The sequence below is a fragment of the Cryptomeria japonica genome, chromosome 7, assembly GCF_030272615.1.
Source record: "Cryptomeria japonica chromosome 7, Sugi_1.0, whole genome shotgun sequence".
NCBI lineage: Eukaryota > Viridiplantae > Streptophyta > Pinopsida > Cupressales > Cupressaceae > Cryptomeria > Cryptomeria japonica.
In genome coordinates, this window is record NC_081411.1 from 370,093,759 (window position 1) to 370,117,712 (window position 23,954).

At 37.4% G+C, this 23,954-nt stretch overlaps 1 protein-coding gene across 1 annotated transcript; it reads right to left on the reverse strand.

Annotated features, from left to right (window-relative positions):
* Nucleotides 1-23: 23 nt before the first annotated feature.
* On the reverse strand, nt 24-23,953 carry LOC131856771 (uncharacterized). The gene is made up of 6 exons (XM_059208692.1): nt 23,889-23,953; nt 10,413-10,476; nt 9,922-10,361; nt 5,717-5,780; nt 5,226-5,665; nt 24-120 (listed from the first exon to the last, which is right to left on the reverse strand). The coding sequence occupies exons 1-6, from the start codon at nt 23,951-23,953 to the stop codon at nt 24-26; spliced, it is 1,170 nt and encodes a 389-aa protein (XP_059064675.1).
* Between the last annotated feature and the right edge of the window lies 1 nt (nt 23,954).

Here is a 23,954-nt window from a genome sequence, read left to right on the forward strand (position 1 = left end):
TCAGAAATCAGGAATGTCTGGGCCTATGTTGTAGGATTGTAACTCTGGCCCTCCACCCTACAATTAACTTCAGCGTTCCAACTCAAACTGTGGAATGCGAATCGTGAGCTCCCAAATTTACTAATCAAACAAGAACAAATTGTAAGAAAGAGTGTATTTATATCAATCCATGATTGCATTTTTGGCAAATTGCACGGGCGTTTAAAAATGCATCTTGATTCAAGTGCGGTGAAACGAGTCCTCAAATGCTTATAATGTTTTAATTGATATTGGTGATTTTGGCCGACACATGCAATGAACATTTAATTTACTGTTGGCGAATTAGGTCCTAGGTAGGTGGCCATTTTACTATTTCTGGCGAATAACGGAAGTGATCTAATACCCATGTCCAAGTGATTCTAGGGGAATATTATGGGCATGCACGTCAAACGGTGTGTGGTTAATGGTGAAGCCAGAATACAGTGTACTGTTAACCTCAAAATTCTAGGCGATTTGACCACTATGTTGCCCTAGACTATTCGCCATTTCCTAAAAAAAACAACATGGAATTCGCCAATTGGTGAAGATTCGCCACTAAAAAGCCCTTTGACCATAACCCTGAATTGTAAACCAAATTGAAACCTAACCCTACATGAAAGTGAACACAAATAATAAATTTTAACATAACTTAATTTAAATAGAATAATAACTTAGTTTATTTAATTTTAAAACTTAATTCAATAACTTAATTTAATAAATTAATTAATGAAATTTTAATTTAAAATTTTCTTTAATTAAAAAACTAGATTTATTAAATTTAAAACATTATTTAATATTTAATTTTTTTAAATAATTAATAGAAACTATTAAAGATAAATTAATAAATGTTTATTAATTTTGTTTCTTACATGTTGCACCTATGGATTCTACTAGCTTATATATATTAAATTATATGCATAAAGTAAGCCAAGAGATATGGAGGCTTTAATTTTTTATTTATTCCACTTAAATAGTATAGCTTTTATTTAAAAAAAAAATTAAAGCCTTGATATCTCTCTACTTACTTTATATGTATGTATGTATGTATTTATGTATGTAAATGTGTGTGTATTTATATATATATAAGCTAGTTTATTCACTAAAGAGCTATTTTATAGCTAGTAAATTTATTTTAAAGTTATTTTATTTAATTTTATTAAGTGTTTTAGTTCAATTGGTTGAGCACAATTGGTGAGGTGAGGAAATGGTATGTTCCTTGATTGCCCAATATACATAATAAATCATTTGAATTTAATACTTAATTATTAATTAATAATTGATTACTATTATTAATTATTTATTTAATAATATTATTATTGATTGATTATTAATAATGTTAATTATCTTCAAAATATTATTATTTAAAAAGATACAATTTTAAAATGGCTCTGCAAAATTTTGCCCAAACCATGACAAGTGGTAAGAAGTATCCTGAGATCAAGAAATCGCATTCAGCTACGAAAACCGCCCTTTGCCCTAAAATATCCAGGGGTCTAAGAGGACATCCCCATGGCAAGCTACCTCATTTTCTCAAAATGCCCACAAAAACAAGGTCAATTCAATGAATAGATTTGAAGCCCTTTCATCTATGCAATCCTACGCTACAAGCGTAAATTCGATCCCATTAACTCTGAATCAAATTTGCAAGAATGTTGATAGGGTTCCAGGTGGCCTCCCAATCAGCCAAAATAAATCTAAATTTACAAATAATAAGGATATCCCTGCATCTACGGTAGTAGATACTAATTGGTCAGGGAAACAAAGGAACCGTAGATCGGCACTGGAAAACCACAAGGACTAATCGGCAAGGAAGGACAATTGGTGGCCATCAGAAGAACCAACTTGATTTACTACAAATTTTATTGCCACAAGTCAAAATAGGGTTAAACTTGGGGAAAAAAGGCCTCATGGGGAGTCTTAGCCAAAACCATCAAGAGCCCTTTCTTTTAAGCCAGCAAAAAAGTCTCAAAATCATATTAGCAAGAAGCTAGTCAGAATACAATTATCATAAGTAACCAGTACACAAACGATATCTGGGAGGATTACAAGAGACGTGGTCTCTTTGGGAAATGGTGTGGTTTTGGTGCCTCCATCCAAGATATTATCTAGTGGTTGATCTCCACAACCAAAGGGAAGGTAAGTATCACAACCTTAGAAGATAATTATATGTTTATTCATTGAAAATTATAAGTATTAAGGGATAAATTACTAAATTTTCAACCTAGTTTATTTCAAGGGTACTATTTCTCCTTTTTTAAACGGCAACCAAATTTTTTCCCTAAGATTTTCGGAGATCATTCTATCCCAAGGTGGGTAGAACTAGCTAACCTCCCATTTGAGCTTATTCATGACCATTGCCTTGTCAGAATAGGTGACTCACTTGGGGGTTTTGAAGTTTTAGAAGAAAATTTTAGAGATTCTGCAACCATCAGAATGATGGTCAAATTGCCAATCAAAACTGTTAATATTGAGCCTATTAAAATTATAACAAATCATTCTTTGTATCGGATTAAATTGGAACTATTTAAAGGCAGAGTGGTCTCAAGAGAAGTTATCCTTCTAGATCTCATCCTACCCAACCCTAATCCATAAAATAGAAGTCCAACTTTACCCCCTAAGGATAAGATTGTTCTAACTCTCAATCTAGAAGGAGGAGGCTTCACCATAAATACTTTGATGAAGGCTACCACAGATAAATTGGACCTGAGTAGGAATACAATAGATAGGAAGGATAATGAAACCTTAAGTCAGGAATTAGAGGAAGGGGAAATTGCCTACGATGATGGTGGATTATTTGAGACACCCTCACTTGTGGATATAGATCCCCCTATCCCTTCCGTCGAAGAGATTACCCTCATGGATTGGTGCAAGCAGGGTTCTCCTTGGGAGAAATCAAACATGGCATTTAATGGAGGGGATATCGACAAGGCAGATGGCAGGGGTAGCCTGCCTTCTATTTTGAGCGATAAAGCCTGCTCAGTATCACAACTTAGTGACCCCCTAAATATATAAACCAAGGAAACTGAGGAAGAACATTCAAAGAGAATTGAAGTGGAAAATAGGATTATCTTAGATTATGTGGGTAATGAAACAGTTAATGATCTGATGGAAACTTTCATAGACAAAATTGCTGATGAGGAGGAACTAGCATATCAAAAAAGGCTTCTTATGCTAGGGCTCTTGAAGAAAGATATTATGTTGGATATAGTCCAAAAGGTTATGGGGATCATGGAATCAGAAAAGGAACTAGGAAAAGGCAACCTTGGATTAGCCAAAACCATAGAAGATATTGGTTCCCTTGATTGCACCAAAGAATTTAAAAGAAGGGGTAGGAAACCCCTATTGAAATTACTAAATGACGCTCTTCACATTGAATGTTAGGGGCCTAAATGCCCCTAACAAGCATCGAATCATAAAATGCTACTTAACAAAATTTAGCCCAGAATTAATTTTATTACAAGAAACAAAATTAAACAAGGATGATTTAGAAGCATTTAACAAAAAATTAGGGATAAGAGAAGTAGTGGAGATCCTAGCCATGGGGGCGTCTGGATGATTAGCAGTAATCTGGGACCTTAGGGCAGTTTCCTATGAGTCAATACATAAATCTCGCAACTGGTTGTGTGGTAGGATTAATAGTAACAAGAGAAATTTAAAATTCCTCTTGATAAATGTATATGGGCCCATTCAGAACAAGAACAAAGAGAAAACCTGAGCTGAAATTGAGCAATTCCTCACTTTGATGCCAGATCAATTTAGTATTATAGTAGGGGATTTCAATGCCATAGCAGATCCTCTGGAAAAATGTGGGGGCATGAAAAAAGTCTCCCAGGCCACCATAGTTTTAGAGAATGGATAATAAATAGAAATCTAATGGAAATCAAACTGAAATGAACTCCTTTACTTGGAAAAAATGGAGAAAAAGATTCTGCAATATTGCAAAAAAATTGGACAGATTTTTCTTACGGGGAAATTTGGCCAACATTCTAAACTCCTTTGAAGCAAATATCCTGCCAATATCTAGATCAGACCACTTCTCAATGTAGCTCAACATCTTAGAAGTCATCCCTTCTACCCGAAGCCCATTTAGATTAGAGCTAGTGTGGCTAAGAGATGAGAATATCTTAAATTTAATAGAAAAATGGTGGAAGGAAGCCGAGGCAATGGGTTCCAAATCCTTCCATGTAGTTGCCAAATTAAAAATAATATAGCAAAATTTAATAGCGTGGAATAAGAAAATTTTTGGAAATATCTTCAGCAAAAAAATTGAAATAGAAGAAGCTTTAAAGGTGTTGGTGTAAATAATTATTCATCATGGATATTATTACACTTACTTAAGTTTACTTAGGATAATGCATTTCATAGTAGTTTGGATATGAGACACTTGGGTGTTTGTGCCACATTGGGATAGTGTGTGTAGGAGAAATTCCACCTCTTATGGTGTTGATCTTGTTATTACACTATCATATCCACTTATTGTGGAGTGATAATTCCACCTTCGGTGGGTGATCCACCTCATGTGGAATATTATATTATTTCTCCTACCTACCCACACCTATTTCCTACCTACCCTTGTTTCTTATTGAGCCACATGTCATGTTTGTGTGCTCATACATATCCCTAGCCTTGCCTATATAAGCAGGCTCATCTACATTGTATTAAACAATTGTTGATCATTTTCTATTGATGAGAATACAGTTTATTCTTGTCCCATATTGTGTCTCTATCTTGTACATTTCATTGACCTCTTGATCTTGGCAAAATCCAACATGGTATCAGATCTTTTGGAGTCTCATTGATTCATCTTGAAGAGGCATTATTGCGACGTCAAGAGGTAGATCTTAGGAGCAGCATCTTTTGGAGGCGTCCTAGACCAGATCCGACCTCTCCATTGCGTCCAGAAGGCCATTTCCATGAATTTTGGTTATATAGTTGGCCTATTTTGGTGAGAAAATTTTTTTCTCCATTTTTGCCCTATATCGTACGGATTTCGAAAATTTTTTATATTTTTTTTGGAAAAAATTATTTTTCCTTTTTCAGAAAAATTTTTCAAAAAATTGAAAAATCAAAAAAAAAATTGAAAAGATCAAAAAAATTTGAAAAAGCAAAAAAAAGAAATCAAAAAAAAAAAAACGATTTTTTGGGGGGTCTGTAGACCCCCCCCCCCTCGTGCTCCCATAACTTGCAGGTCGCAGGAGCCTCCGTACCTGACAGTGCACGTACCTGTCTGCACCTCTGGCCGTCTCCTCTGCCGCACACGTACCACGTCCCGCACCTCGTTCTGACCGCCATCTCCAATGCCGGCCAGATCCCGCACCTGCACCGCCCAGCACCCGGCGCCACCCCCGCTTCCCGGCAGCTTCCGCCATCCCCGCCTCCTCCCGGTCCACGCCGCATCCGTCCGAGCGGCGCCTCCCGCATCCACGCTCCGGCGCCGCCTGCGTCCTCCCGGACCTCCACCTGCGGCTCCGGCTCCCGCAGCGCCATCTCCGCCGCATCCTCCAGCGCCGCTCCCCGCTTCCGCAAGCTCCCTCAGCTCCCGGGCTGGGTCTTTCTCTCCGGCTGCGCCACCCCCGCCACGCGGACAAAGACTGGATGAACTCGCGTCTGCCACGTGGCAGGCAGCCACGGGCCCACGGGTAAAACCCTGATACAGTCAGCTCTTCCGTATAGTGCCACGCAGGAAGCCGTACGCCACATCAGCCTGCCCAGTCAGTAATATTCCGTACAGTACGGAATACACAGTCAGCACGCCACGCAGTCTGTCCGTACAGTACGGACGTCCAGTCAGCAGGCCAAAGTTTTTGCGATGGTTATACGGCCGTCAAATTTAACCCAGTGAATTGCTGACATCAGCGCCACATCAGCAGGGTTTGAAAATTTTTGGACCCCCTCTCATTTGCATTTTTGATTTTGCAGTCCAACTTCAAATGGCCATAACTTGCTCATTTTTGCTCCTTTTTGGGTGCAATTTTTTTTGAAATGGGCTAGAATTTTGTGCTCTTCGCAGTGGTCAAAGAATTTTTTGATTTTGATACACGGATTTTTCAGAAAATGCAGTTTTTGGTGACTGTCCCTAAGTAATCCCAGTTTTTGCAACTTCAGAGGCTTCGTTTGGGGTCATCCGACCTCCTTTTTAGGTGCCATTTTTTTTGAAAGTGCGTATTTTTTTGTCTACTTTCACATGATGCTATCAGATTGATGTCATTGTAAGTAGAAATTGTACTATCAAATCTTGGTCATTTTTGGCTCTCTTGGTACTTGTATATTTGCTTGAATCTCAGTTAGATTCATTGCACTATTGATTGAAGTCTCTTGTATCTCATTTGGGAAGTTGTAAAATTTGCATCATAAGCCCACTTTGCCTTGTTTTGCAAGTGGCTCATTGTAATCGCACTAAGTATAAAGTGCCAAAATCATCACTTTAGGGGGGTTACTTTGATTGATTGAATTTGGGGGGTGTCTCTTGTGCTTTTGTGCTCTTGTGTTCTTTCCTTTTTGCTGCTATGGGTTCTTCTAAGTTTCCTCTCTTAACTCCACATAATTATGCTACTTGGAAAATTGATGCATGGAGTAAACTTATGGAAAAAGGACTCACTCATTACATTGATGGAACTATTGTTGCTCCAGCTGATCCTAAGGTTGATCCAGTTGGTCACTTAGATTGGCTCACTAAAAATATCATGGCAATTGGTACCTTAAGAAAGTATGTATCAAAGGATCTCATTTTTCATATTGAGAAATGTACTCTAATCAAGGATGCTTGGCAAAAGTTTCAAGACTTGTATGGTCAAGTTGATGAGACTAGGGGATATCAAATTGATAGTGATCTCACCATGGTAGATCCCAAGAACTTTGATACTATACAAGATTATGTCACTAAGGCAAATGAGTTGAGGGCACAACTCAAAGATTGTGGCATTGATAAAAAGGATACTCAATTGATATTCAACTTGATAGGGAAGCTTCCACAAGAATATGCAGCATTTGTTTCTAGTTTCCAAACTCATAGGATGAAAATGGGTTCAAGCTACAAAATGCCTACATTTGATGCTTTCAATGAAATGTTGATGATGGAACAAACTAAGTTGATAAGCATGGGAATTCTTAAGGCTTCTTCTAAGTCTCAAGCATTAGTGGCAAATCAAGGAAACAAAGGAAATCAAGGAAAGGACAACTCAAACAAGAAGAAATGGCAATCAAAGCCTAAAGAAAAAGCACCATCTTCTCCACAACAAGCAGATTCACCAAAGAGAGAGAGACCTACTTGTGCTTATTGTAAAAAAATTGGTCATGAGGAACATCGTTGCCATACTAAGAAGATTGATGAGCTCACACATATCATCAAAAGGCATAACATTGATTTGCCTAAAGTCTACAAGAAGGATGATTCATCAACTTCCACTTCCTCACATTCAAAAGGAAAAGGGCAAGCATTCATGGCTTCTACAAGTGGAAAAACTCACTCTTTTGGAACAAGAAAAGGAAAAGCTCTATGTGCTACTATCAGTCATGATTCAGAGAGATGGCTTCTCTATTCAGGGGCTTCTCATCATATGGCATCTTCACAGTCTATGTTCTCTACATTTGAGCCTTGCACCATGCCACAGATTTTGATGGGCAATCATACATACATGGATGTGATTGGGAAAGGATCTATTGACATTGGGGATAACTCCTTCAATGATGTGTTGTGTGTACCCCACTTGACAAACAATCTCCTTTCTATCTATCAAATCACACATGGCACAACTAAGAGAGTTGTGGAGTTCACACCTGACTCCATTTTTATTAGAGACATGGAGACTAGAGCTATCATTGCGACTGGGGTGGTTGATCATGCATCTCGGTTATACTCCTTTTCAGATTTTGTTGATGATGATGATTTCACATTTGATGATTCTACACATGATGATCACACTTATTATGATGATTCAGATTTTGAGGAGAACTTTGGACACTTGAACATGGGGATTCTCACATGTGACCCCATTCTTGAGTCTTGTATTTCATCTTCTCATATTGATATCACATCACCTATTGCACCTGATGATGCAGATAGTGCGATAGTTTTGCCTTCATGTGATTCAGTGCAGTAGGATATACATTGTCTTCCAGCTTTAGATTCATGGGATGATTACATGACAGATATTGCAGGTTTGTTTGTGGAATCCTACATTGCAGATTTGGGAGACATCATTGATGACATACATCTTCTCTTTGATGAAGATGATCCTTCTTCGATTGTTGTGAGGGCACACTCTGACCCTCTTGTTCATTCTCTACATGATCATTCTTTCGAGGTTGACATGATTGTGGATACTTTTGTTCAACAGTTGGAGGAGGTCTCTTTATGCTTTGAGGAGACACATGAGTCTTTGGATATTGTTCTACATTCATCTTCACTAGATGTTGGAGTTCCTTTTTCAGCAGTGTGGCATAGTTTACCACCTTTGGAAGGGGTATCTTTCAACATCGACATGAGGACACTTGAGCAGTTTTCAGAGATTCCTTTCATCATGAGTTTTCTTCATACATCTTCCCTTCATGATTGGGGAGACTTCATGGATACACCTTTGGTTTTGTTTCTTCCTAAGGGGAGGAATGTTGTTCGACATTCGTGGAGCAGTTTCTTCATACATCGAGCTTCTATCATTGGTGCAGATTCTTCATTGAGGGAGGATCACAGTTTGACTTCTCTTCTTCTCTCATATGGGGGGGACTTTTTCCTCACATGGGGTTTTGTTCCTCACATACTTCTTTGAGAGTTCTCTTGTATAGCTTTCATCTCTCTTTTGGGGGAGGGTTTTTTCCCATTGGGTTTTTCTCTCTTTCCCCACTTTGTAAGAGATTTCATTGCATTGGTTTGCATGCATTTGCATTTGTTCATGGGTACCTAACATGGCCTCGTAGCCGGGACCCATCTTGCATTGCTTAGTTGCATTGTAGACTTAAGTGCATTCCCCTAAGTTGCACTTAAGGGGGGGTGTTGGTGTAAATAATTATTCATCATGGATATTATTACACTTACTTAAGTTTACTTAGGATAATGCATTTCATAGTAGTTTGGATATGAGACACTTGGGTGTTTGTGCCACATTGGGATAGTGTGTGTAGGAGAAATTCCACCTCTTATGGTGTTGATCTTGTTATTACACTATCATATCCACTTATTGTGGAGTGATAATTCCACCTTCGGTGGGTGATCCACCTCATGTGGAATATTATATTATTTCTCCTACCTACCCACACCTATTTCCTACCTACCCTTGTTTCTTATTGAGCCACATGTCATGTTTGTGTGCTCATACATATCCCTAGCCTTGCCTATATAAGCAGGCTCATCTACATTGTATTAAACAATTGTTGATCATTTTCTATTGATGAGAATACAGTTTATTCTTGTCCCATATTGTGTCTCTATCTTGTACATTTCATTGACCTCTTGATCTTGGCAAAATCCAACATGGTATCAGATCTTTTGGAGTCTCATTGATTCATCTTGAAGAGGCATTATTGCGACGTCAAGAGGTAGATCTTAGGAGCAGCATCTTTTGGAGGCGTCCTAGACCAGATCCGACCTCTCCATTGCGTCCAGAAGGCCATTTCCATGAATTTTGGTTATATAGTTGGCCTATTTTGGTGAGAAAATTTTTTTCTCCATTTTTGCCCTATATCGTACGGATTTCGAAAATTTTTTATATTTTTTTTGGAAAAATTTATTTTTCCTTTTTCAGAAAAATTTTTCAAAAAATTGAAAAATCAAAAAAAAAATTGAAAAGATCAAAAAAATTTGAAAAAGCAAAAAAAAGAAATCAAAAAAAAAAAACGATTTTTTGGGGGGTCTGTAGACCCCCCCCCCCTCGTGCTCCCATAACTTGCAGGTCGCAGGAGCCTCCGTACCTGACAGTGCACGTACCTGTCTGCACCTCTGGCCGTCTCCTCTGCCGCACACGTACCACGTCCCGCACCTCGTTCTGACCGCCATCTCCAATGCCGGCCAGATCCCGCACCTGCACCGCCCAGCACCCGGCGCCACCCCCGCTTCCCGGCAGCTTCCGCCATCCCCGCCTCCTCCCGGTCCACGCCGCATCCGTCCGAGCGGCGCCTCCCGCATCCACGCTCCGGCGCCGCCTGCGTCCTCCCGGACCTCCACCTGCGGCTCCGGCTCCCGCAGCGCCATCTCCGCCGCATCCTCCAGCGCCGCTCCCCGCTTCCGCAAGCTCCCTCAGCTCCCGGGCTGGGTCTTTCTCTCCGGCTGCGCCACCCCCGCCACGCGGACAAAGACTGGATGAACTCGCGTCTGCCACGTGGCAGGCAGCCACGGGCCCACGGGTAAAACCCTGATACAGTCAGCTCTTCCGTATAGTGCCACGCAGGAAGCCGTACGCCACATCAGCCTGCCCAGTCAGTAATATTCCGTACAGTACGGAATACACAGTCAGCACGCCACGCAGTCTGTCCGTACAGTACGGACGTCCAGTCAGCAGGCCAAAGTTTTTGCGATGGTTATACGGCCGTCAAATTTAACCCAGTGAATTGCTGACATCAGCGCCACATCAGCAGGGTTTGAAAATTTTTGGACCCCCTCTCATTTGCATTTTTGATTTTGCAGTCCAACTTCAAATGGCCATAACTTGCTCATTTTTGCTCCTTTTTGGGTGCAATTTTTTTTGAAATGGGCTAGAATTTTGTGCTCTTCGCAGTGGTCAAAGAATTTTTTGATTTTGATACACGGATTTTTCAGAAAATGCAGTTTTTGGTGACTGTCCCTAAGTAATCCCAGTTTTTGCAACTTCAGAGGCTTCGTTTGGGGTCATCCGACCTCCTTTTTAGGTGCCATTTTTTTTGAAAGTGCGTATTTTTTTGTCTACTTTCACATGATGCTATCAGATTGATGTCATTGTAAGTAGAAATTGTACTATCAAATCTTGGTCATTTTTGGCTCTCTTGGTACTTGTATATTTGCTTGAATCTCAGTTAGATTCATTGCACTATTGATTGAAGTCTCTTGTATCTCATTTGGGAAGTTGTAAAATTTGCATCATAAGCCCACTTTGCCTTGTTTTGCAAGTGGCTCATTGTAATCGCACTAAGTATAAAGTGCCAAAATCATCACTTTAGGGGGGTTACTTTGATTGATTGAATTTGGGGGGTGTCTCTTGTGCTTTTGTGCTCTTGTGTTCTTTCCTTTTTGCTGCTATGGGTTCTTCTAAGTTTCCTCTCTTAACTCCACATAATTATGCTACTTGGAAAATTGATGCATGGAGTAAACTTATGGAAAAAGGACTCACTCATTACATTGATGGAACTATTGTTGCTCCAGCTGATCCTAAGGTTGATCCAGTTGGTCACTTAGATTGGCTCACTAAAAATATCATGGCAATTGGTACCTTAAGAAAGTATGTATCAAAGGATCTCATTTTTCATATTGAGAAATGTACTCTAATCAAGGATGCTTGGCAAAAGTTTCAAGACTTGTATGGTCAAGTTGATGAGACTAGGGGATATCAAATTGATAGTGATCTCACCATGGTAGATCCCAAGAACTTTGATACTATACAAGATTATGTCACTAAGGCAAATGAGTTGAGGGCACAACTCAAAGATTGTGGCATTGATAAAAAGGATACTCAATTGATATTCAACTTGATAGGGAAGCTTCCACAAGAATATGCAGCATTTGTTTCTAGTTTCCAAACTCATAGGATGAAAATGGGTTCAAGCTACAAAATGCCTACATTTGATGCTTTCAATGAAATGTTGATGATGGAACAAACTAAGTTGATAAGCATGGGAATTCTTAAGGCTTCTTCTAAGTCTCAAGCATTAGTGGCAAATCAAGGAAACAAAGGAAATCAAGGAAAGGACAACTCAAACAAGAAGAAATGGCAATCAAAGCCTAAAGAAAAAGCACCATCTTCTCCACAACAAGCAGATTCACCAAAGAGAGAGAGACCTACTTGTGCTTATTGTAAAAAAATTGGTCATGAGGAACATCGTTGCCATACTAAGAAGATTGATGAGCTCACACATATCATCAAAAGGCATAACATTGATTTGCCTAAAGTCTACAAGAAGGATGATTCATCAACTTCCACTTCCTCACATTCAAAAGGAAAAGGGCAAGCATTCATGGCTTCTACAAGTGGAAAAACTCACTCTTTTGGAACAAGAAAAGGAAAAGCTCTATGTGCTACTATCAGTCATGATTCAGAGAGATGGCTTCTCTATTCAGGGGCTTCTCATCATATGGCATCTTCACAGTCTATGTTCTCTACATTTGAGCCTTGCACCATGCCACAGATTTTGATGGGCAATCATACATACATGGATGTGATTGGGAAAGGATCTATTGACATTGGGGATAACTCCTTCAATGATGTGTTGTGTGTACCCCACTTGACAAACAATCTCCTTTCTATCTATCAAATCACACATGGCACAACTAAGAGAGTTGTGGAGTTCACACCTGACTCCATTTTTATTAGAGACATGGAGACTAGAGCTATCATTGCGACTGGGGTGGTTGATCATGCATCTCGGTTATACTCCTTTTCAGATTTTGTTGATGATGATGATTTCACATTTGATGATTCTACACATGATGATCACACTTATTATGATGATTCAGATTTTGAGGAGAACTTTGGACACTTGAACATGGGGATTCTCACATGTGACCCCATTCTTGAGTCTTGTATTTCATCTTCTCATATTGATATCACATCACCTATTGCACCTGATGATGCAGATAGTGCGATAGTTTTGCCTTCATGTGATTCAGTGCAGTAGGATATACATTGTCTTCCAGCTTTAGATTCATGGGATGATTACATGACAGATATTGCAGGTTTGTTTGTGGAATCCTACATTGCAGATTTGGGAGACATCATTGATGACATACATCTTCTCTTTGATGAAGATGATCCTTCTTCGATTGTTGTGAGGGCACACTCTGACCCTCTTGTTCATTCTCTACATGATCATTCTTTCGAGGTTGACATGATTGTGGATACTTTTGTTCAACAGTTGGAGGAGGTCTCTTTATGCTTTGAGGAGACACATGAGTCTTTGGATATTGTTCTACATTCATCTTCACTAGATGTTGGAGTTCCTTTTTCAGCAGTGTGGCATAGTTTACCACCTTTGGAAGGGGTATCTTTCAACATCGACATGAGGACACTTGAGCAGTTTTCAGAGATTCCTTTCATCATGAGTTTTCTTCATACATCTTCCCTTCATGATTGGGGAGACTTCATGGATACACCTTTGGTTTTGTTTCTTCCTAAGGGGAGGAATGTTGTTCGACATTCGTGGAGCAGTTTCTTCATACATCGAGCTTCTATCATTGGTGCAGATTCTTCATTGAGGGAGGATCACAGTTTGACTTCTCTTCTTCTCTCATATGGGGGGGACTTTTTCCTCACATGGGGTTTTGTTCCTCACATACTTCTTTGAGAGTTCTCTTGTATAGCTTTCATCTCTCTTTTGGGGGAGGGTTTTTTCCCATTGGGTTTTTCTCTCTTTCCCCACTTTGTAAGAGATTTCATTGCATTGGTTTGCATGCATTTGCATTTGTTCATGGGTACCTAACATGGCCTCGTAGCCGGGACCCATCTTGCATTGCTTAGTTGCATTGTAGACTTAAGTGCATTCCCCTAAGTTGCACTTAAGGGGGGGTGTTGGTGTAAATAATTATTCATCATGGATATTATTACACTTACTTAAGTTTACTTAGGATAATGCATTTCATAGTAGTTTGGATATGAGACACTTGGGTGTTTGTGCCACATTGGGATAGTGTGTGTAGGAGAAATTCCACCTCTTATGGTGTTGATCTTGTTATTACACTATCATATCCACTTATTGTGGAGTGATAATTCCACCTTCGGTGGGTGATCCACCTCATGTGGAATATTATATTATTTCTCCTACCTACCCACACCTATTTCCTACCTACCCTTGTTTCTTATTGAGCCACATGTCATGTTTGTGTGCTCATACATATCCCTAGCCTTGCCTATATAAGCAGGCTCATCTACATTGTATTAAACAATTGTTGATCATTTTCTATTGATGAGAATACAGTTTATTCTTGTCCCATATTGTGTCTCTATCTTGTACATTTCATTGACCTCTTGATCTTGGCAAAATCCAACAAAAGGAAATAAATGAAGAGGTTATTAGGAAGGGCATGGACAATTATCTCTACCTTAGAGAAAAATACCTATTAACAGAGTATGAAGAAATTTTGGCTAGAGAAAAAATTTTGTGGAAACAAAAGTCAAGGGAACTCTGGCTAGAATCAAGGGATAGAAATACCAAATTCTTCCACAATAGTACTGAGTAGAAAAGAATAATAAATAAAATCAACATCATTAAGAGTCACTCTAGTAATCTGAGAAACAACCTGGAGGTCATTGCAAAAGAAGCAATTGATTACTTTAACATCATCTATAACAACCTAGAAGGATAAAGATTAGCCTCTAGGAACGAGGGCTGCAAGTGTATCCCAAAGCTAATAAACAAAGAGCAAAATCAGTTTCTAAATGCAAAATTCACTAAGGAGGAGATTCAGAGAGAACTTTTCCAAATGAACTCGGACAAAGCCCATGGTCCCGATGGTTTCCCAGCTTCCTTATACCATCAATGCTAGAACTTCATTGGTGATGAGATCACTGACGTATTAGAAGGAATAAGAAACTCTAGTAAAATTCTAAAGGAGCTAAACAATACATTTATAGCCCTAATACCAAAAAAAGACAAAGCTAAGTGCTTTGAAGACTTTAGACCAATAGCCCTATGTAACACATTATACAAACTACTAACAAAAAAAATTGCAAATAGACTACATAAGTTTCTTCCTCGGTTGATCAGTGAGGAAAAGACTGGGTTTGCACTAGGCCGCTCAATCTATGATAGTATCATCCTTGCCTAAGAAGCAATTCACTCAGTACAGACTAATAAAGAATCAAGTTTGCTAATTAAGTTAGACATCAAAAAAGCCTATGACAAGGTAGATTGGCACTTCTTATGCAAATGCCTTTAAGCCTTTGGCTTTGCCAAACAATGGATCAACCTTATTTACGAATGCATTTCCACACCCAGAATGTCAATTCTTGTAAATGGATCTCCTACAGGTTTTTTGGCTATCTGTAGAGGGTTGAGGCAAGGGGACCCTATATCTCCCTTTCTCCTCATTCTAATGGAAGAATCCTTGGGAAGATTATTTAATAGGGCCAGGGAGGAATCATCTATGTAGGGCATCAAAATTACTCAGGGACTTGAAGCCACAACGCACCAACAATTTGTTGATGACACTATGTTCATTGGACATAGTGATATGCTATAAGCCAAGTCTATCGAGAAAACTCTTGACACCTACTCATTAAATTTTGGCCAAGAAATCAATACCCTGAAATCAAATATATTCTTCTTCAACACAAAAGAAAAACTAGCAAATATAATAAGCAATATCCTCAAATTTAACAAAGGCAACCTACCTTTTAAATACCTAGGTATACCCTTGGATAAGGGTTGTAGATCCTCAAATCTATGGGACCAAACTCTAACAAAAATTATTAAAAGAATAGATACTTGGAAGGGAAGATGGTTGTCCTCAGCGGGCAAGGCAACTATGATAAAATTAGTTTTATCAGCCATGCCCATATACCAACTCTCCTGTATTGACCTACCTATATCAAAAAAGAAGGAACTGAACAAACATCCGAGGACCTTGTTTTGGCAAGGAGATAATGAAAAATTCAGAATGCCCCTGGTAGCATGGGATAAAATCTGTAAACCAAAAGAAAATGGGGGGTTGAGAATAAAAGACATATTTCTCCAAAGTAAAGCTCTAAGGGCAAAGCTAGTATGGAGAATGTATAATAAACCCCATTTAAAGTGTGAGAAATTACTCTATAATAAATACCTCCAAAATTTCTATCTAATCAACATCTTTAGAATCTCTTCCCCTCCTAAGGGATCAAGGATTTGGAATTTCATGATGAACTACAAGGAAATCATATCTAGTAAGTTGACTTGGAATCTAGGAAATGGAGAGAAAGCATTATTTTGGAAGGATTATTGGGAAGGGTACCTTGCTATCAATAGAGAACATAAATTTGATACTGCCATATCAATCCTACAGAGTCGGTGGGGAGAGAAGGTTTTAGACTATATAGAGGAAATCTTGGTTGATTACATTAAAAGATGGAAGTGGAAATCCTTAGGAAACTTAGATCTCCCACCTAATGAGTTAAAAGTTCTAGAAGACACATTGGCTTCAAGAATAATGTCCTTTAGTCAAAAGGAGGATAGTTTAGCATGGAATGTATCTAAGAAAGGTAAATATAGCACTAGAGAAGGATACAATGATCTCATCAGAAAAGGACAAACCAAAGATATAGAGATGAGAAGAGATGAGTTGGGAGATCAGCTGAATCACTCTCTCATCAAATCCGAAAGATTTAAAGATTTTGAGAAGAAAGCACCAATCCACTTGATCATAAGCCTTCGATAGGTCAAGTTTCATCAGGAAAACTTGGTTTTTGGAGACTTCCAAGGAGTGAATAACCTCATGGATTGATATGATGGAATCCAAAATCTTCCTTCTAGGAATGAATTCGGTCTATTGTGGAGAAAAGATATCTAGAAGAATAGAGAACAATCTAAGGGTTAGAACCTTAGATATAATCTTGTACAAGGAATTGTAGAGACTAATCGGTCTGAAAAGCTCCATAGAGTTAGCACCCAAAGTCTTAGGGATAACGACCAAAAACGTGCCATTGATTTCTTTTAAAATCAGCTTAGATCCAAATAATTCTTTGAAATCCTTAACAATGTCCTAGCTAATAATGCACCAAAATGACTCAAAGAATGACATTGGGAAGCCATTTGGGCCAGGGGCTTTATTATCTTCAAAGGAAAAGATAGCTTGCTTGATCTCATCATTAGAAGGGATAGTAGAGAGAAATTTATTTTGGTCTCTCCCAATCATCTTTGGGATAACAACAACGAATAAGTCTTGGGCACTTTTATCCAGATTACAATCTGCCGACAACAAAGACAAGAGGCTAAAAATTAAGATTGATGAGTTGTAATACATATGATGTAAAGAGTTTGTAAAGGCTTAGAAAAATGTGTGAACATGTGCATCCCAATATGGTTCTAGAAGAAACCATGATATGTGAATAACTCCAACCATGCATTCAAATAAACTTTAGCATTGAAAGATTTAGAGCCATACAATTCAATAGCATCCATGGTTTCCCAAATTCCATAGCACATCAAATCACACACAAGCTTCCAAAATTCAATGGACATTATAATGACTTAGCAAAAAGACATTTACAATAGTTCAATGATCTAATGGATGACTATAAAGTAGATCATGAAGATGTACTCATGAGGCTATTTGTTAATACTTAAAGGATGATGCAAGAGAGTTGTTTGCAAACTTATTACCACATTCAATCAGATCTTGGAATGAGTTTTCATTACCCTTCATTGAGAAATTTGGTGAAAGAGTATGTGTTTCTTCAATGCTCAATGATTTCATAAACATCCACATTGGATAGCATGAATTAGTTCTAGCTTTCAACCATAGATTTGCAAACCAACTAAAGAGAATTCCTAAAGATGTAATTCCTAATGATGCTATGGCCTTAGTTGTTTGTTTATGTGCATTTGAGTACAAGAAGATGATCTAAAGGCTAAGAATTGAGAAACCTATTAATTTTCATCAAGTAATTGAGATTGTAATTAATATTGAAAATGTTTCAAAGTATGGAATGGTTAGATGTCTCAAGTCTGAAACTATAGATTATCATAGAGAATTATATGCAACCAAACAAAACAAATAATAAGTTATAAATAATTATCACAATTATTTTCAGGCTACTATCCCAATTTATACATCATTCCATGATGTTGGTTATGTCATTCTAGGCAGTGTAAAGTTTGAGCCAAGGAATGATGCAATTCACATAGATGGAATGAATATGCTTCAACATGCATTTCTACCTCAAGTACATGTCCACAAATTTTCATATGACTAGAGAAGTGCTATGCACACACCTAAAAAATAGTATCTAGGAAAAATGTTCAAATATGTTGCTTAATAGGTTGAAAACAAGTAATTTTTCAGAGGTTCTTGAATGGATTAAATTAGATGAAAATGTTAAGAGTCAAATTACATAAATATCCATCAAATCTTCGCTTGTCAAATTTCAGTCAACAATGAATTAGAGGTAGTTCATGATACTTAGGATGATGCATCGACTTGCAGAACCAATGAGATCATTAGGAGTGATAGTGGTCTTGAAGATAATGATAGAGCTAAAACTAAATTGCAGCCAAATGGTATCTATGACTCAAGTGAAATGTTTAATGATATCAGTTTTAATGCAATGATGCATTCATTATTAAATGAGCAAGAATTGAGCAATATCAATCAGGCCAATAATGATTATAATACCACCAACCTTGCTCATGTGTCTTAATATTATGGTTTGAGTTAAGTTACATTCTTCACTATTGTCCTTAGTAGCTTATATAAGGAAAATTACGAATCATGTGCAACATGTGAAGGTGTCAATGATTTACATAAATATTAACAACTTTATTAGTGATGACTATGAAAGTGCTGATATTTTTCAATTTTCTCATTCTCACAAAGTTGACTATGCTAGTTTTGACTCTATTACTGAAAAAAATTTAATGAGTTACAAATGGAATCATTTACCATTGTCAAGGATCATATTTCAATACACAATTTTTCGACAATGTCTATTCATTAATGATTAACTCAAATGTAATATTTGCATGACGTGCACAAAAATAAGTATGATAGTTTCCTCTTTGATATGCAAACTTATGATGAAATGAGACTTTACAATTTTAGCTTTGCAGATGACTATGAGTGCTTTAAGCTTTTAATTTAAAAAAAAAAGAAGAGATCACTGCATGATGCATGGTAGAGACATAGATGCTGGGCAGTGTTATAAAAAATATAATAATGTATTACTCAATCAATGTAGTATATATACCTCACATGATGATGAAATAAATGACAATATGCATTATTTTATGTCTCATTATGTAAAATATAATGATGGAGGTAACACTAACAATGATATGTTTAGAGAAATGACCAATAATTTCAATTGTAATATGTCAATGATACTCATAGATTGGTCCTAATGAAATCAAATGGAAATAAGATATTTGACACTAGAAGACATAAAATTTTGTTTTTTTGGCAGCCCATGGCCACCATAAAAGGTTTAGATTTCTTTTTATAATGAAATATATAGTGTTGAGTCACCCAATAGAGTAGGCACTCAGTCTACTCTCCAAAGATCTAAATCCATACCACGCCCACACGGGGAATACACCCACAAGCAAGAGCCAATATTGACACCTTTATGATTTTTCAATTTGAAATGCCCTTTTGTCTTTAGCTTGTAGAAATACCCTTAGAAATAGCTATGTCAAACTTGTCTAATTAGCATAATTTTGGAGAGTGATAATATGAAATCTATTGATTATCATAAGCTATCACTTGATGATCATGCTCATGTCACATAAGTGAGTACTATGCCCTTGACTTGTGAGTTTTGGGAAGATTTTGATATCTACACATTGTTGAATATGCGTAGATGCCCATTTTTGATTATTAATATATTGCATCCTATTGATTTTCATGAAATTCCCATTAGTATTCATACTCATGTGCCATACATGAATGCGCCTTTTTTGTTTCATAAGCTCAAGATTTGATTTGAACAGTTTTCAAGGCCCAAAGTTGTTAGGGTTTGGAGAGTTTTGAAGACTTCATTTTGCCATGTCTACCCTAGATCACATCTTTAGTGATTAAAATGTCACACCCTTCTACATATTTTTATTAATCATACTCTCATATCATATGGTAAGTTGTGTGTCTGATTTCATGGTCTTGCGATCACCTTTGATGAGTTTTCTAACATGAATCTAGATGTAACAGAGACTATTTTGGTCCAAAAAATTTGTTAGAAATTAAAATTTGAAGGTGGCCCAATTCATCTTTCAATATATTAGTTTGGTGATTGTTCCAAGATTGATTTGTTTGAAAACAAAAATACTATTTAACAAGCCCACAAGAGGACCCACATAAGTCATGACATTATAAAGTCAGTTAACTTTGACTCTACAAAGTTATTTATGCTTTGATTGGTAATGACTTTACCTCTTCAATCAAACTTTATTTAGCTACCCCCTAGCACAATCTTAGTTATGCCATTCTTTTCGCGAGCCAACATGGAATAAATACTTGATTAAGCAATTATAATGGAATTAAACTTGATTAAGCAATTATAATGGAATTAATAGAATAAATATTTACGTTAAGATCAATTATAGGATGTTATTATATGAAATTAGATGTAAATTGATAAATTGACTATGAAATTAAATAACCTAATAAGAAATATAAAATCAATTGTTAGCAAAATAAATAGAATATCATAACAACATACCTCCATCATATTATCATAAAATCATATATAAAACATTCTCAATATCTTATAAAATCAAGGTTTCCAATACTTATCTTCATATTGAGCACTTGGAGTGGTCATTCTCACTCTAAGTAGATTCTAGTTGGCTTGAGTCCTTTATGGTTATAGCATTCCACAAAGAAAAATGGTTCTTACATAGAACCTATGGTTCTTATATAGAACCTCTCATGCTTTTACATTATGAAAAACATAGCCTTAGCCCCTTCCAAGTCTCACATAAATGACTTATATAACCTTGTAAGGGCACTTTCCAAACCATCACGCCTTTGTTACTCTTTAATAAATATAATTATAACTCTCTTTTAAGAGAGTTTTTCATAAACATTCTTTATTAACCTTTCTTTAAAACAAATGAGTATAATATCCTTTATTTTTAATCTCCCTTTTTAATTCTTAGAGGATTATCAGAGGATTATTTCATCATTTTATCTTCTATTGGAGAAAAGTCACATAATATGGGAGGAGTTAGGGTTTTGCATTGCCTAGCGATGTGGTGCTTGTAATGGGGTGGAGCTCACTAAATGCCATTCCTGTAGAGGAGAGAGCATTGCCAACAATGCTAAGGGAGCGGGACAGAACATGTGCCTTTCCCCGCTTGATGTCTTTCGTGGTCTTATGGTTGCGCTCATGATATTAGTTGATGATGTTGGTGGGATTGTGCCTACTATTACTTACTCTCCTTAAAATGTTGTTACATTGACTTTGTGATACCAGTTTTTCTCTTCATCATTGGTGTTTCTATTGCACTTGTCTATATGCAATTAGGATGAATTTACAAGGACTTGAGGCCGGTGACTGTTGGGCTCACTAATTTACATAGAGAACTACGGCCTCGTATTATATGTAGAGTCGTCAAAGGTGTTGAGAATTATTTATCCCTTGAAATAGAAATAATTTTTTGAGTTGAGATGTCTTCTTTGCAGAAACAGTACTATAAACAAGTTTTGGAGTGGCCTGTAGTTTCCCTTGATTGCCATTTATCCTATCAAGGCTATTTTCCTCAATTACTCTCAAAATAATTCCAATCATTTGGTAAAACAGGTGGATTTTGCATGGAAATGGTTTTTGCTTCTTTGGCCCTACTTTATGCATTTTTTCTCTTTTTTGCCTGATTTCTCAAGCTCAAACTAATGTGGTCAATGGCTTATGTGTATCACCATTCTCATTTGTTCATCGACTATAGGAGAGATAATCAATTGAATCTAGCTTTTAGGTAGTTGAAGACATGCTAAATCTGTTCTGCAGTTGAAACTTTAACAACAAGGGAATCGAAATGGGAAAAGCTGATAGAATTTTGTCTAAATTATTAGGTTGAAGTTTTTAGGAGTTCATTCTTGTACAAACATGTAGATCTGCATTTTACGAAAGTTTCAAATGAGCAAGCAAATGTGATAGAGGGTTTTATGTTTACCTAACATTTGCATTTGAAGATAGATCTTAGTGTTGCAGGACGCTATGATCTATCTATCATTTAATGTGATTTGAAATAATTGAATGTCTTCCTTAACGCATGCTACAATATTAAACTTTCAGATTTTAGTCTTGCAGTAATAATTGGAGGAGTTGCGGACAGTGATCTGTCATTGTTTGTTTTTATCCGTTTTTAGTCTTGCAGTAATAATTGGAGGAGTTGCAGACAGTGATCTCCAACTCTTCGTCACTATCAACCTAAACTTCATGGTCTAGGTAAATAAATCTTCAACTCAGAGCAGGATCAACCCAAACTCCTCATTTCTGCATTAATACATTACCATCCAACACACAATTGTCCATTAATAGTTGTATTCGAAATGAGTTTTAGGGGGAGGGGACGAGGAGGTGGGTGTGGGCGATCTAGGGTTTCAACTGGGGAAGATTTAGGAGAGGGAGGTGAGGACGGGGATGCAAGATGATGATGTGGACTTCTCTTCCTTGGCTGGTGCAGCAATTTTTCTCTGTCTGGTTGTTTCTGGGGTCGGCTTTTGTTCCACTCCCCTTTGTCTCTACGTTGTTGTTCTTTCCTCTATAGCTGGCTTCTGCGGGAGTTGTTTTTCATGGTGACGACTCAATGGAGGGTCTGTGGTGTGCCGATTCTTTTTTGGTTCGTTTTTAGAGCTATCTCAACTTTTGGGTTCGATGGTTCTGGCCTTTTCTTTGATTGGTTCATCAGTAATTCTCCTTATTTAAGTCTTCTCACCAGGAGGGCCTTGCCTTGATTCTCTTCGGTGATGTTTGGGGTCTTATTTGTTCTTCCTTTTTGGTTTGTGTCCACTATTTTGTGCAAAGGGCGTTCTCTGGTTCTATTTGGTTCCCTTTGTCTCTGGGTTGTTTCTGGAGGATGGGGATTGTTCCTTTATGGTTATTTCTTGTAACCCCTTCCTGGCTCATTGGTTTGGGCATTGTTGGTCTTTCTTAATTTTCTTCCTGGGTTTTGGTTCTTGAGCTTTATTTTTTTTTTTTTTTTTTTTTTTGCATGTTTTCGCTTTTCTAGTCTTTTCTATTGAGGTGGTCCTATTTTTTATTGAAGGGGAGATGGATGTGGCTGGATTTGTCCTTTTTCCTTTTGAGTTGGATATGGATGCTTTTAAATTTCTAGTGCTCAGTCTCTTGGTTGTTATTTTTAATGTCGTGCACTACTGTTGAAGATGGAAAGTACTAGTGAGGGGTTGTTGATGCCCTATTTTTCAACTATTGGAGAGAAAAGAACGGTCTGCTATAAGGGTTCCTCTCAAAAACCCATTGCTGGTTGTGGGAGCCTTATAACACCCATTCTTACTGATTGTGGGAGCCTTATAAAACCCAATCTCAAGGTTGAGGGAGCTTGGAAAATTCTTATGTATTTTCTTCTTTTCAGGGCCAAGCTGGATGCTGGCAATTTTAAGGGCCCAGTTTGGCCAGTCTTTGTTTTTGGTTAGGATCGGGTTTTGTAACTTTGATCTATATTTCTACAACGTCCTTTTGTTGGTTCCGGATCGGATCTGTCAAAAATCCAAGGGTTTTAGGTCCCTTCAAAACCTGTCGTAAGGTTCCGGTCCTATCAAAACCTATTTATCCTAATAAAAAACTGTCCAATTTTAGTTTGTGGATTCAACTATCCATAGACCAACAACTCAGCAATTTTGTGGATTCAACAATCCACAAACCAACATAGTACTGCATGCCCCCTCTTTTTCTGAATGATGGCACTGTTATAGAAACAAAGATTAATCACAAAATAACAACATGGAAACATTTATTTCGGCCAAAAGACAGCTGCTACTAATAATTATGAAATCATGTAAATAAAATAATTATCCCTAAATAGTTCTACAATATAACATAACAAAATACCTCTGAAATAAATCTGTCAAATTTGTCACTCTCACATTTTTTAATATATGTTTCAAAGCATCCATT

Excerpts from the sequence above, each read along its gene's own strand:
- LOC131856771 (XM_059208692.1), bottom strand. The coding sequence starts at position 23,953 with ATGGATGCTTTGAAACATATATTAAAAAATGTGAGAGTGACAAATTTG. Across the intron at positions 5,666-5,716 it reads TACTGACTGGGCAGGCTGAT|GGTTTTACCCGTGGGCCCGT; the intron begins GTGGCGTACGGC and ends TGACTGTATCAG. Across the intron at positions 121-5,225 it reads ACAGGTACGTGCACTGTCAG|TAAATTTGGGAGCTCACGAT; the intron begins GTACGGAGGCTC and ends TTGTTTGATTAG.